This window comes from Ixodes scapularis, unplaced genomic scaffold (assembly GCF_016920785.2).
Source record: "Ixodes scapularis isolate PalLabHiFi unplaced genomic scaffold, ASM1692078v2 PGA_scaffold9__187_contigs__length_104089568, whole genome shotgun sequence".
Classification (NCBI taxonomy): domain Eukaryota; kingdom Metazoa; phylum Arthropoda; class Arachnida; order Ixodida; family Ixodidae; genus Ixodes; species Ixodes scapularis.
In genome coordinates, this window is record NW_024609884.1 from 12335639 (window position 1) to 12350471 (window position 14833).

A 14833-nucleotide genomic window follows, 5' to 3' on the forward strand; every position below is an offset into this window, starting at 1 on the left:
CAAAAGGAACCTACGACTGGTCTTCATTAGGATTATCGTATTTCTGACAAATGCAATAGCACTCAGTGTACTTAGTGTACAAATCATTTGAAATCTTATTTTCTACTCCATGCATGTGAAGGTCTGACGGATTTTGTCACCGATCCCGTTCAGAGTGTCGGGCTTTTGTCGAAGGTATGATTTCTTAATGCCCCACGAGTAATATAAAAATGATTATGCGTTTGTGAGGTTACTCTTATAATAAGTTTGTAATCATGCACTTGGGGCAAGCCGCGAAACCATGCTCAGCCGAACGAAGTCAGTCAATATCTCTTACTCTTATTTAATTAAAAAAAAATATTACCTACAGTATCAGCTCGGTGTGTCACCTGGTGTTTGGTTTGTCTCGTTCCAGGAAGCCGCATCCGAGAAGTGGCCCGCCAACACCGCCTGTCACCAGTGCTGTGCCCAGCGCCCGACGTCCTGGCCCCTGTGTTTCAATCGCCGACTGCTGGTGCACATCTGCGAGCTAGACCCCGCGGTTCTGCGTCCCGGCGACTTCTACTTCGTCGTTGGCGTCGTTTCCAGCGACACCAGGAGCTCCCTGCCAGCGGCGGCTCATCACCTCCCGGAGCGCCCGTCGGCAAGACTGCTTGTCAAGTACCGCGACCATCTAGGACACCTCGGCAGCAAATATCTCGATGTCCGCGGCCCTGGAACACTGTCCACTATGGATTGGATGGCGAGAGGGGACGAGAACTGCTCTGACGAGCAGCTGGTGACCGTCCTCAAACATCTCCTGGTATCGGTCGAGCGGGGACTGGAGAGAATCGAGTGGGACTCGCTCCTGGCCGGACGAAAGGCATGGACGTGTGAGCACCGCTTGAAGAGCCACTGTGGCTGCAAAGCATCCGGATCACCCCAGCCGGCAGCGGACATGAGGAACAGCGCGGGCCAGGCGAGTGCGACAGCGACTCCCGAGCAGCAGAACAAGGAGCCTGCCTGCGAACTCTGTGGCTGTGCCAAGCAAGACAGCGTGGACTGTGCGAGTAGAAGAACGAGCGCTTCCTCCGGGATCGAAGCTGGACCTTCGAGCGACTCCGACTATTCCTTGAGGTCGAGGGAATGCTCTTTGACGGGGGTGCTACCTCCAGGTGAGTTAGGTAATGACCTTGCGATTTCGTTATTCTCTTCCTAGACAATTTTACTTTTGGGCCTTAAAACATGGAAGCGTGCGCTTGGTTCAGTGTAGTTTTAAACGACTGCTTTTGGTTACAGTAATCGAAGTTTAGTCTCCAGATTTTTCGACTTTATAAATGGCGGACAATAGCCATTGGATATTCCCAGAACATCCCATAGCGTTTGCAAAAGACGGAAATGGAGCTCACTGACAGCTTTGTTACGTTCATAGTGACGCCATCTTAGTTCACTGAGCTAAACTGACTACAATATGGATTGAAGTAATACAGTAGAATCTGTGCCGCGGCAATATGAAACTAGGAGTTCTTTTCTTGAACACCGAAGAAGGCCAGTTGGTGGTCGTGAAACTGCTACTGTATAACTTGATTGCAACTTTAACTAATATGTTTAGAGGCGGCTTCTATTTATTCTGGGACAATCACCCCTCCCTAAACCCTATTCGTTTCTGGTCCCCCTTCGTAATAAGCCGCGAACGCATTTCTACCCAGTCGCAGCAGCCAGCTAAATAAGTAGGAAGCAGGCAGACCAACGAACCATTCCCGCACTCTCTTCTCTTCGGTTGGTCATGAAACGGTCACTAATTTCACTTTGTCGTCACGCTATGCGGTTCTCAAAGAAGTAAGGACAAACCTACCCTCAGCGCGCGTGCAGATACATGGCCCCTTGGCAAGGATAGAGTAAGTATATTCTTCGCTGGCGACTGACCTTGCTGCAGTCCCATCTTTGCCTGCTTCCGCTGGAACCCCCGTTAATAGGCTGCGTCGCCGAACGATTCGAATCCAAGGTCCCGCGTCGATAGCCGCGGCTATTATGCCATTTCAATTAGGACTTCGAACGAAGCTGGGCATTTCTTTTTGAAAGAGCCCGACCGTTGATTTTTCCTCTTCCTGCATGTCCGTTTGGAACTTCTGATCAAGGTTTCCCTAGCGTACTGGCTCGCCGAGAGGCAGATGAATCACGCAGAGATCACGTTGCTAATAAATCAATTGAAGACGATCGGCCAAGTTATTTAAAAAAAAAGTGATTGCCTGTATTTTCATAGCACTCAAGTAAGAAAAAAAAAAAAAAAAAGAAAAACGAATAAACTACCACGAACGGTAGGCGCAGCCTCCCCGCAACAAGCCCCAAAGGACAAACACCGCAGAACGCGAACAACAGAATTATGGCCGCATCTTCTATCTTCGTGTAAACACTGGCTGTGGACATGTGTCGCATTCGGAAATGCGAGCAGTTACACCACTCTTCCAAGTTCTATCTTTTAGAAACGGAGTATAATCAGGTATTCTGATCCCCTTGCTGATTCTAATGCACCGTATATGGTGGACGTCCGCAGGCGAATGGATCCTCGATCGTCGCTGAGAGCGCGCATCATGTTGAGATACGCATCCCGAGGCACCGCCTGAAACGCGCTGTCGTATTTTCCTAGTCGTCTGATAGCGCGGTCCCTTCTACTCGATCCAGTCGTATACACGGCGCGCAGGTATCACGACAGGAGCTCTCCATATTCTGAAATGTCGAGACGCTCTTCAAAGGCTGGCGAAGCGCGCAAGCGTGAGGCGTGTGTTTCTTGCGGCTTATTGATGCGAGCAGAGCGTTTCTCATCCGCCCTTCTTGAAGCGCGATCCGAGCCGATACAAAGACGCGACGCTGGAACGAAGGCGCTCGATCACGGCGCTCATCGAGAACTGCGTTCCCTTTCGACCTGCTCGGAGCCGAGGCAAACGAACTCGACGAGTTGCGCATTCGGTTTTTCAACCGGCCCTTGCACACGATTGACTTCGGCTATCCCAACGACGGGGAAGGAGAAAGCTTAGGCGGCGAAGCGTGCGGGAAAGGCATATTGGTAATGTGTGGTGTGTATAGACTCTTCCATCGCTTATCACCCGGGCGAAAAATGCTGAGTCACTGAGCTGTGGAGGCATGTGCAGCGTTCGATGTACCGCACAACAGATCAACAGCGCATGATCAGAAGGCGTTACACAGCCCAGCAGATAAGGATGGCAGCGCACAGTAGGCGATTTTTTTTTGCAAAGGTCGATATCTCACCGGGTAGCATTAAACTACGTTCCTGAAGATTGAGCGAAACTGCCTCTATACGCGTGCAACATGGAATAATGCTTCGCCCAAAAAGGTACTGCGGAACTCCGAAAATCAACGGAAAGCGTTTTTCAGTCTCTAGACGCCGGGTTAAACGTCTATTCTACACTATCAGAATCGTTGTTCTTGGAAGACGATAGATGGAAGCTGGTTCTGAGCATGCGCTTTGAGCAACGTCCAACAATATGGCGTGTGACAAATGATGCGGTACATTCTGGATGGCGTGATTTTCATTTGATATTTCCAATGATGCAACGAGGGAGGTAGTTGCAACATTGACTGACAAGCACTTCTCCCACTTATAGCAATCCCCCTTTTTTTTTTTGTCGCGCAAGTAGTTTGTGCCAAAACAAAATAATAATGCTTTTTATCTAGCTTTATTTAGCGGTTTTCATCTATCCGCATAACACCAAACACACAACTATCATGCTCGACATCCGATATTCCTAACTCTTCCCATCTTCCTAAACGTCCGCATGCGTCCTAACATCAGAAACCGGCATTTTACGATACAATACGATACGAATTCATTTTTCACCACAGATACATGTGGTGAATAGGAGGCCGGAGTAAAAAAGCTGCAGAAATGCAGCTTGAGTAAAAGTTAAAACCGAGACGTTGCGAATATGGGACGCATACTTTCATGCAAAGCTGGCGTCAAGTGACTCAAATAGAAAAACATGCGTATTTGCAACAATACTGTTATCTCTTCTGGTGAAGGCTCAACAGCCGTTGCATTCATTTTTTTGCGCACGAAACGGTGACTCGCAGAGAAAGAACACAGTGTAATCGCTTTATTTTAAGAATGCACTGTACATACTTGCAGGCTCGCGCTGATGAGGCCTCAAAACCGAATCTCGCGTATCGTGGCTGCGCTCGCTACTACCCAACCTCGTTGTCACACCACCTCTGCAAAAAGTCACTGTAAAATTGCCAGTAAACACACCAAGATTACACCGATACAATTATTTTGTAGAACGTAACCTTATTTAGTAATAAGAACTGTGCCCAATATGCATTAAAAGAAAACAACCTAAAAACTTTTTTTTTTCGTTTGAAAAACAAAACAACGAAATATCAACTTTTAAACCTCGCAACAACGTATTTTTTTCCGAATCTTTAGAAAAGGTTGGCAAAACTTCAGCTTCCCAAGATTTGGCGCCGAATTTTCGATTCGACAAAAGTTCGGCCCATCACTAGTGGCTACCCCGTGACTCTGACAGATTTTAAAATGATTGGTTGGCCGCCCAGTAGGGGGAGGAGGCGAGAATCTCTAAAGGCCCGCGGCACGCCAGAAAGAAAGATTCGATTTTGGGGACTGGGAACCAAACGTTCGGAGGTTGCTCTGACGTAAACTACAGTCGTTGTTGTTTCAAATAAACGTGACTGAAAAATCACTGAAAAGTCTACCATCGTCGTAACGTGTTCAGCCGGACCGATCAACTTTATATATCCTTTTTTGTTTTTACAACTTTCGGAGATTTTAATTATTGTTCGGTTATCCCCATCTAAACCGAAGATGTCGGCCAAGTTGTCTGGGGTGTTTTGAAATTCTTGCGGTACCGATTCTTGAACTCACTACCGCGTTATTGCACGTTAAATATCCTGAGGTTAGCAGTCGTTGTAAACCACAGGAAAAATTGTTCCCCTGCAGACAAGACCCAACATGGCACCAAATAAAAGTAAGCTAATGTCCCGCTGATTAAACTTCCACGCAACGAGGAATTCGTTCTGGTACACACGAGAGGACCCCCAGCACTGCAACGTCGAGGGTGCTGTTCCCAAACTCCGCCATCTCGTATCGGAGTGCCGTGCCATCGCCGCCCATTGTACGCAAGTCTGGGCCGACATGGACCCGCGAGCGAAGTCTACCGCCGACGCTCGACCACGCCGACGAGTGACTCCGACAGCAAGTCCCGCAGTCTACAGTCGCTGGTTGACTTGCTGCAGTCAACTGGGCTCGCCGAGATATTTTAATGAACAAACACTACGCCTGGGCGACGAAGAAGAAACGCGAGACTCGAAAGTCGGGGTCACTCTGCTTACAAACCATACCAAAAAAAAACGGTCTGCAGGTGTAAGTCACCGCGATATCCGTGGTTCGAATGCCGCGCGCCACCTTTCTCCTTGAACTCGTTGCCATGCGGTATTCAAAGCAGGATTATCGTGGTGACTTGCGTTCGAATCTGTTTGCATGATATAAGCAGTGTGACCCCGGCTAAACGCTTCAAAGTTTTATCGGCGAGGAGGTTCAATAAAACGTTTACGTAAGCAAGCAATATGAGTTAACTACACGTGCAAGTAAAATCAGAGTTGAAGTTAAGGTTTCTACTTGATTTCTCTTTTCTTTTTTTAATACGTATGGTTTTTTTTTTTTTTTTCGTGAAATATTGGCGCATACTGAATATCACTTCGCAACTCAATGTATTTAAGCTTCTCGAATGACTAAATTCGTTAATACGGAAAATATATACCGAGCCGAATGTTTAATCGTGCTCTTTGGTCCTCTAGTGTTTATCTTTTTTTAAATTTTTTTATCTATCTTAAAAAGAAAAAGATGCAAAATTCGATCACACATGCAATTAGCCTCAATTTGGATCCAATTCGCAGAGCCTACATATTTGTTTATTTATTTACGTCGGTCTTTTTGCGCGTTTTTGTTTCCTTCTTGTTTTTCCCCTCATTTGTAAATCGACTCATCTGGAACTGTCGTAGGTCGTTCCTTTTAGCGTCACGTTTCTGTTCTCATTTTGCTCTCCGTCTCTCGGCTGTTTTGCTCTTGCTGTATTGTTTCGCGGCCAAGGGGACGGGCGCGAGAAACGATAAAAAAAAAAAGAAGAAACTGGTTCGAGAGTCGCTCGCCCCCAAAAAAAGGAGGAAGCCCGAAGGTTGCGATTCTGTGAACGGCCCTGCGCCCACTCCTCGATACAGACAGTGGTTCGCTTTCACCTCTCGGGGTTAACCGACGTCTTTCTATGCACGAGTCGTTGGAGTACGTCGCATTCGAACACTCTGCTTGCCAGTCCCGGGTTTGTTGATCGGGATCTATATACGCTCGGCACATATCCGACTCCCCAACCCCTATCTAGAAAAAAAAAAAAAAGAGAAATGAATACGGAACGCGTAAAGCGAAATCTCGCGCCTTTGCAGAGGCTCGCGAACAGGAAGTCACGCGCCGCCCCTACGAGGGCGTCATAACATCCAACAAATAACGCCGGTTCTATCCGAAGGAAAATTTTGGGCTTGAATGCCTTTTGCCGGAGAGGTACACGGTTATTCTAAATCGAGTTCTTTGTGGTCTTCTCTCCTTGCCTTTTAACTATAGCGCGATTTGTCAGGCGACAACATGACAGAGATTTCAGTCTAATGGGCACGGGCGGCATCGGATTGAGGGCACCGCGCACCGACGATTTTTTGTTTTGTTTTGTTATAGTCGGCTTGTGTGGTTGGCTCGCGCCGCGCGTACCTGCCGAGCCGCTGCCTAGAACCTTTCATTCAATTCAAAACTGATGCGATGGGTTTGATATGGAAATGTCGGGGCGGTTGGTTTTATCTGTTCAGATTGTCGCGCCTGTTACGCCCAGCTAATGTTTTCGTGCGAGCCGCTGTGAGCTCGGATGATATACGTTGTTTGTTGTTTTTTTTCCCGTGGCGGAGGCGAACCTATGTGGTCTGTGACACTGTGTCGCTACGGCAGTCAAAGAAGTCAGGAAAAAAAAGAAAACGTCTTCGGGAAAGCGGTAATGATGTCGGCTCCAACCATTGCCAGCCGATATCGAGCCATGACGAAAGATCAGAGGTTGCAGTGGCGAAATACGCTTGTTTTGAACTAGTTTACGCCGATGCAGTCGTATCTTAATGTGCAACTCAGATTCGTGTACATTTTTTTTAAATTTATGTCACGTTATTTCTTGTTTACCTTGAAGACCCGGAAACGGGTCATCAACGTAAATAAATGAAATGAAATCTTACCCCTTGTTCAGAAGATTTTCCTCCTCTGGCACCTGGCAGCCATTTTCTCGGATAAAAACAAAATATTTATAACTCGTGATTTCCTACGCCGTACCGTCCAGAGCTAAGGTTTCGTCAGATAGACACCGAAAGGCTAATCAATTATCTCCAGATAATAACAAGCCACGGTCATGCACAATGGTTGCGAGATATGGTTTCACACCAGGCGCGTCTATTCGGGGCTTCGTGGTCGTTGTGAAAGGTTTAGTTGCCATGTGCGTGTCCGCCCTGAATAGTCGGTGCGGTATGTGGAGACATTTCTGTCAGAGTACTACGAGGTTCCTCGCGCAGTTTCGCGGTGTTTCAGTGTCGCCTTAAGGCTAAACTCCATGGGACGAATATGCTGCGAATAACCGACGATTAAATGCAAAAATGTTCCAAAAGCCGGGATTCATGATTAAAAACAAATACCTCCGACTTGCATAACAATATCAACATTTATCAGACGTTTCGTCTCCTATACGGGAGACATCATCAGTGCGGCCTGGGAACACCCGACTAGCTACCAGAAATCCAACGCTTCTTCTTCCTTCTCTTCATCCGTGGGGCTGGTTCTGCCGACTTCTTCGTCTATGGCATAAGGGAGACATTATCATTGTCTGCCCTCGCTTCAACTTCTTTTTACGTCCGTCCTGGATGGTAAGTTAAATGACAAGTTATTTCAGGATGTCGGTGTATACGTCGGGGAGGGGGCCGCGGTTAGAATTGCAGGCAGATGGGTCACTCCGAATACACCATGATTCCAGAAATCTAGTAGAGCTGCTTTCTCCCATAACAGGGAGTAACAACTTTACAGTTATAAACTCTCGAGAATTTGTTGACCTAATTCGAGGTCATGTTCTGGACAAGGGAGATGTAATGGTCTCGTTTGATGTTATATCTTTGTTCACTAATGTTCCGACCACTCTTGCAGTGGAAGTTGCCGAAACACGCCTACGTAATGACTCCACACTTTCGTCACGGACATCTCTGACAGTTGAGGATATTATTATTCTTTTGCGTTTTTGTCTAAATCAGTCGCATTTCACCTTCCGTGGACAATTCTATCGTCAGATTGAGGGTTGCCCAATGGGTAGTCCGGTATCTGTGACCTTGGCTAATCTGGTAATGGAACACATAGAGCATACCGCGTTAGAAGTAAAAGCATGCCCTGTCAAATTCTATCGACGTTACGTAGATGACACTTTCGTTATTTTAAATGAGGATCACGTCGATGACTTCCATGCAACCCTAAACAGCATTGAACCGTCCATACAGTTCACGCGAGAAGTTGAACAAAATAGCACGTTACCTTTTTTGGACGTAACTGTTTGCCGAAGTGACACCGGTCAGATTGAAACCACCGTGTATCGTAAACCTTGTGATACCGGTAATTTTTTGAGTTTCAATTCTCACCACCCTGTAGAACATAAGCGAGCCGTTGTAAAAACCTTAATTAGCCGATCAGAACATTTGCCTTCAAATTCAAATTTACGAGCATCGGAAGTTCAGACTGTTATCGGATCCCTTTTGAGGCGCGGGTATTCACAAGGTTTTATTGAAAACACACGTAAACAGATGCAGCAGGGAAGAACAAAAGCGACTAATAATTACAAAGCAGGCGTGGTGACTATCCCTTATGTAAAAGGCGTCTCAGAATCTATTCGCCGGTCCCTCCTGCCACTAGGTATACGAACAACTTTCAAACCCCATATAAAATTACGTGACCTCATTTCGAAGCCAAAAGATCCAACCCCTCCTGAATCTCAAAGTGGTGTTGTATACAAAGTGAACTGTCAGGACTGTGACAAGTGTTACATCGGAGAAACTGGCCGCAAACGGAGTACCCGCCTCAAAGAACACAAAAGAGACGTGGAGAAGGCAACACATGCCACAAGATCAAAAACAGAACTGGTGGACCATTGTTGGACGACTGGTCACACTTTCGACCTGGCGAATGCTGTGACCCTGGCACGCGAACAACGGTGGGGCCCCAGAAGATTTCTGGAATCATGGTGTATTCGGAGTGACCCATCTGCCTGCAATTCTAACCGCGGCCCCCTCCCCGACGTATACACCGACATCCTGAAATAACTTGTCATTTAACTTACCATCCAGGACGGACGTAAAAAGAAGTTGAAGCGAGGGCAGACAATGATAATGTCTTCCTTATGCCATAGACGAAGAAGTCGGCAGAACCAGCCCCACGGATGAAGAGAAGGAAGAAGAAGCGTTGGATTTCTGGTAGCTAGTCGGGTGTTCCCAGGCCGCACTGATGATGTCTCCCGTATAGGAGACGAAACGTCTGATAAATGTTGATATTGTTATGCAAGTCGGAGGTATTTGTTTTTAACCGACGATTTTTACCCGGCGGTGTTTACTCTGCGCGTGGAATCAACACTGTGGCTGCTACGTCGCGCGCAAAGCGAGCGTGCCGTCGGGTGGCGTTCGCCAGTTATTCGTCACATAATTCGTTCCTTGGAGTTCAGTTTAGTGCCCATAATAAGTGGCGCACGTTCTTTCCACGAGCCAGCAGCCACCGGTGTGCGCGAGCAAACGCAACGAAATCGACGTCATAGTCCCCCATTCGCGATTAAGATGACAGTGAAATGTATGAGCTTCGGGCCAAAGGAGAATAAAGACAGGCTTTTCATCTCCACAAGTGAAAGCTACGTGCTTGTTAGACCAATTAATCGCTCACCTTTTACACCAGACCCCACTGTGGAGATGAAAAGCTTGTCTTTATTCTCCTTTTCCCCGGAGCCCACACAGTTCACTGTCATCTTAAGCGTGAACGGGGGACTATGAGGGTGATCGGGCTAGCGCACACCAGCTTGGAGCACGTGTAGCGAAAGCTTTCACTGCAGAACCCAGGATCCTGGGCTCAATCCCCACCCGTGCCCGTTTCGATGTGGATGAGCATCGTACCGGCGTGCGGTAGTGTATCACTCCTGCGTGGTACACGTTAAAGACCCCAGGCTAGCAGTCGTACTGCACTGGCTAAATTGCTTATCTACAGTGGGTAACAATGTCGCCATGTTCTGGCAGACTAAACTCCTGCTGTATAAATAACTAACGACTAATTTGTTTGTTTGTTTTGGGGGACTATGACGTCAGATTCATTGCGTGTGCTCGCGCACACTGGCGGCTGCTGGCTCGTGGAAAGATCGTGCGCCACTTAATATAGACACTGAAATGTTTGGTTCAGCATCCATTTAAAGGTCACTGCAAAGGAACGAAGAAAACCAAATGCTGCTTCGAAGGGCGCGCCTGCCTATCAGTGTCAAACAGGAGCGTTCACTGACGACATTGCTTTAGAGCGTCGGATAATAACGACATAAACTTCTAGAGGTAGGACTGGCTGAATAGGTGCACGTGACGCATTCCGAACCTTTTAAGTGCGTGATTCTTAGTCAGTGTTTTGCTTTGAACACCCGTAAATCGGTGGGGCGTTCACATCTTCATAACTCGATATTAATTCCAACAATTTGGAAGATCGGTAATCCTTATTGCAAGCACTTCTCGCTTTGGCTGTCTATTGATTCAGACCAATGAATGTGACGTCACCAACGATAGAAAATGTGCTCAAAATTCTGAACTTCTTTCACCGATTATGTTCAAAATATATAAGATTGCGTCTTTATTTTATTTTTAATGTTGTTAGAGTCCCACTCACTAGATCGAGCGAACGCGATGCAAATTAGGAAATGGCCTGAAACGCAAAGTGAAACGCTTTGCGTTTCAGGCCATTTCCGGCGTTTTTTTTTTTTTTTTTAGTTTTTGATTTGCCTGATAATTTGCTCAGCACATCGACGAACATCGCTGAAATAGTAACGCAAGTATTGGGCCAAATTAAATTTGTTTCACGAAGCAGCGGAAGGCAGGGCTTCACTCTTTGGAAAGTAGGAGTTTGTTTCCAACTGATTACAAGCAATTTCATGGTGTCAAATGAATGCTTTGGAAGTTCGCCCCAGCTCCCGCGCAGCAGCACGAAACAAATGTTCGGTAGAGTTCATTTTTAGACTGCCCGTTCGACCTGCAAGCCTGCCTTCCCCCGACGTCACGGCACCGAAAAGCGTGCGCGTATTTGAATGTTGGTTTTGGCATCGTTTTCACTTGCCGATTTCACATGACTCTAATATGAATTTCGCGATACTAAATAGCATACCGGAAATGGTGAATGCGGGTGATTCCGAAAATATAATTAGTTGGGGTAGCTAAAAAAAAAAAAAAAATTGCACGAGTAATTCGAGCGATACAGCTCGCATTCGGAGGGAACTTGAGGACACCATGGCTTTCTTCCATCGTTTCTCCGTTTGGGCGAGACCGCGACACCGATCCGCTGGTGTCACGTTTCGGGGTAAGAATGCGCTTTGGAACTCGTTCGCCGCCCGAATAGGAGGAGCGCCGCGGCCTCAGATCGCCAACTCAAGACACCAACCACTTTATTGTCCATCGACAGCGCGGCCAGGCAAAAGAAAACTGCGCCGGTTTGTTATCTTTACCGGTCTCCATTGGGCGCTGGAAGAACGGGACGCGGTCGAATTTATGACAGCTCCCGAGCGTTGCCAAAAGAGAGAGACCTCCTTTTAAATTTTCCAACTTCATGAGTCGCGCAGAAGGGACTTCGTTGTTAGAAATGTTGCCTCGTCCTTTTTTTTTTTTTTTGTGTGTGTGTGTGTGTGTGTGCTTTCGCGACAGCAGCCTTGTTCTCTTCGCGCAGGCGCATAAATATTCAAGCCTTTTGCTGGGATCGTTGAACTACTCTCAGGCAAACCAAGAGGCCGTTTTGAGTGCGCGGCTGATGACGCGCTTTGGCGCTGGTGGAGCTCTCGCGCCGCTTCAAGAAGTGTCCGGACCGGCGTCACGCGTCCCTGATAGAAACGCCCGATTGAGTTGGACTTGGGTGTTGACTCTCCCGGTATACGCGGGGGGGCCAACGCCGTGCTAAATCGGCCGGTTCCTGCTGGCGCGCGGCTCGACAACTGCAGGTTGTTCTTCGCTGGAAGTTTGCCGAACGCCAACCGTGCCGACGACGCGTGCGAAGAGCTGCTGGCGAGTGACGAAGCATAGAGAGAACTTTTCGCTTCTAATATAGGTACAGCTCCAGGACACTTGGCATGTGGACGAACGCCATGCAATGGTCCAGCGTGTAGACCCCTGCTTTTTTTATGATTGCGGTTGAAGGCAGAGCAAGCAAGCAAGCGGGCGAGCTGCTTCGAGTCGCGTATGTCTGAAACCGGAGACGACGAATGAAAAAAGGGGACAGCATACAACTCGTCTCGAAATTTTGGAACGCGTTGTTCCCTTTTTTCCTCCGTCGTCCCCGTTTTTAAATATGAGTACGGTCTATTGAATCTCGTGACGCCGCCAAGCTACGTTTTCGTTCCAATGTAAACAATAAATATACTATAGAACTGATTTCGAAGATTACATCGGATGTTTTCTGCTTCTTTTGTTTATGAGATAGCGACAGAAAACGAAAAGAGCGAGTGGAATCCTACGGTTCGGTTAAATAATGATAGGCATTATTATCATTACGAAGACTGCATAATATTAACGCCCGCGGTAAGCCCGATTCTGATCCGCTCGAGCACAACCCTAGCTTGATAAGCAGAATTCTTTATTGCTACGCTGAAATATGCCCCATAAGAATCACGCTATTTGTTCTGAGTCCGTGCTTCGACTTTAGGATGCCGCGTCTTATTTATGACTTTTTTGTTGTTTCTTTTTCGGGGAAAAAAAAGGGGGGGGGGGATGAAGGGGAAGTGCATGCCTCAGTGTCTCAGCCTCCAGGAAAAAGAATTCCTTCATTGTGCGAGTTCCGCAAATGTCGCCTGAAAATCTGTTGTGAAAAAGCGCGCGGCCCGCCTCGGCGACAGGGTGCCATTAGTCATCGCGGCAGTTGATCATTGCCGATCTCTGCTCGATATCGAACCGATCCTTCTTTCGCGTCTGACAGATGGTGTTAACGTCCGCTGTTTAGGATGCGATTTGTTATTCCAACTGCGTATCTGCTATTTTATCCTGGTCGGCGTAAAGCGGTTGTTGGTTAGAACTTGGACTCAATATCAAAACAGGAAGTACAGTAGCGTTCGCGCGGTGTTCTTTTTCCTTTTTATTTTTTATTTTTGATCTTTCTTATTATTATGAATGCATCCGGCTGACCACGTGTTTTATCGAAGTGCCGGGACGCAGATGCCGTCCGGTTCTAGGTGACGTGATAACCTGGTGAGAAGTGCCTGTCATTTCAAATACGACTTGTCTCAAAGACAAATTTTTCCCGCTTGGAAAGTGTCTCTCACATTTCTCGCGGCTCGCGAACGCTACGGGAATTTATTAGTTGGCGATTTGAGAGAACGTGAGGTCCCTACATCACCTTGCTTCGGCGGCACTACACGAACGTCGCGCAGTTGCTTTATAGACCAAATGTGTCTTATTATTTAGTTGTTTTTATTTGTTTACTCTTTTCGTTGAAAAATACCGTTAAATAATTGCAAGACGCGGTCTTTTTTTCTTTTTTTTTTTTCTGCCGATTGCGTAATCGTAGAGTTAAGTACTATGTTCACACCTGGCTTGCTAGAAACTATATGTGCAAATAAATATTGCCGCGCGCGCAGCTGAGCAAGTAGGCAGCGCGCCCGCGGCCTAACGGTTATCACGCTTGCCTTCCGCGCAGAGGGTCAGGGTTCGATTCCTAGCCGCAGCTACCCATGTTTGTTTACTCTTTAATGTGATATTCTGGTAAATTCGAGAACCCTGGTTGGCTGATTCGAGGTTAGAATGCGTTGAATCTTCTACGCCGAATGTTCCAGACGCCCACGCGTGTACAAAAGGGGCTCCGCTTGGCGAGCCGGGGTCAGTCTCGCCCCAGCGCTCGATCCTGCGGTTTCGCCGACATCGACATCGACGTCCGCGGCGCTCTGCTGTTTTCTTCTGTTCCCTTTTTGTTTTGGGCACAAGTTCGCCCCATTAAACGCCTAGTTTCTTCAGTTACCATCGCCTCATCAATTTTCATTCGTGACAATACATTCCACTAGTGTAGAGCAGTTTCTTAGTAACTTGGAAGCGCACCTGTCGACATAGGCTTGCATACCATTATCTTCAAATGTGTATTAAAAATATATATATTTCTGTATGATGTACCACCCTACAACAATCCCGAATGGGATTAGTAGTATTGGAAATAAATAAAACACTGACATGGTCAGCGCAAAGCACATTAAGCCTGCTTGTGTATCGACCTTAGTGGTGCCTTCGGTGAGACATTCGATTTTTTATTGATTTTTTCCCCTTTGCTTTGCTTACGTTGGGTTATAGAACCTTGGTTCTTTTTGTTGAAAAAAGTAGCCATTTGTCGACTAAACGCAACAACACTAAATGCCGTTTCTTCGGCTGACTGGGAGGACGTTGCGTCCCGTATGGAAATCTTATATCTGGGCCATATCTGGCCATATCAAACATTATATGATTATATACGGCCTATATACAGCCTTATCTGGCGTATATACAGACTTATCTGGCGTATATACAGCCTGATATGGCGTATATACAGACTTATCTGGCG

General features: G+C 47.0%; 1 protein-coding gene across 1 annotated transcript in view; it reads left to right on the forward strand.

Annotated features, from left to right (window-relative positions):
* Positions 1-608: 608 nt before the first annotated feature.
* The window catches only part of LOC8036433 (puratrophin-1), a 164026-nt gene continuing 149801 nt past the window's right edge, over positions 609-14833 (forward strand). The window contains exon 1 of the mRNA XM_042287382.1: positions 609-1142. Coding sequence (XP_042143316.1) covers positions 710-1142 — 433 coding nt within the window. The 5' untranslated portion in view covers positions 609-709. The remainder of the gene's footprint in view (positions 1143-14833) is intronic.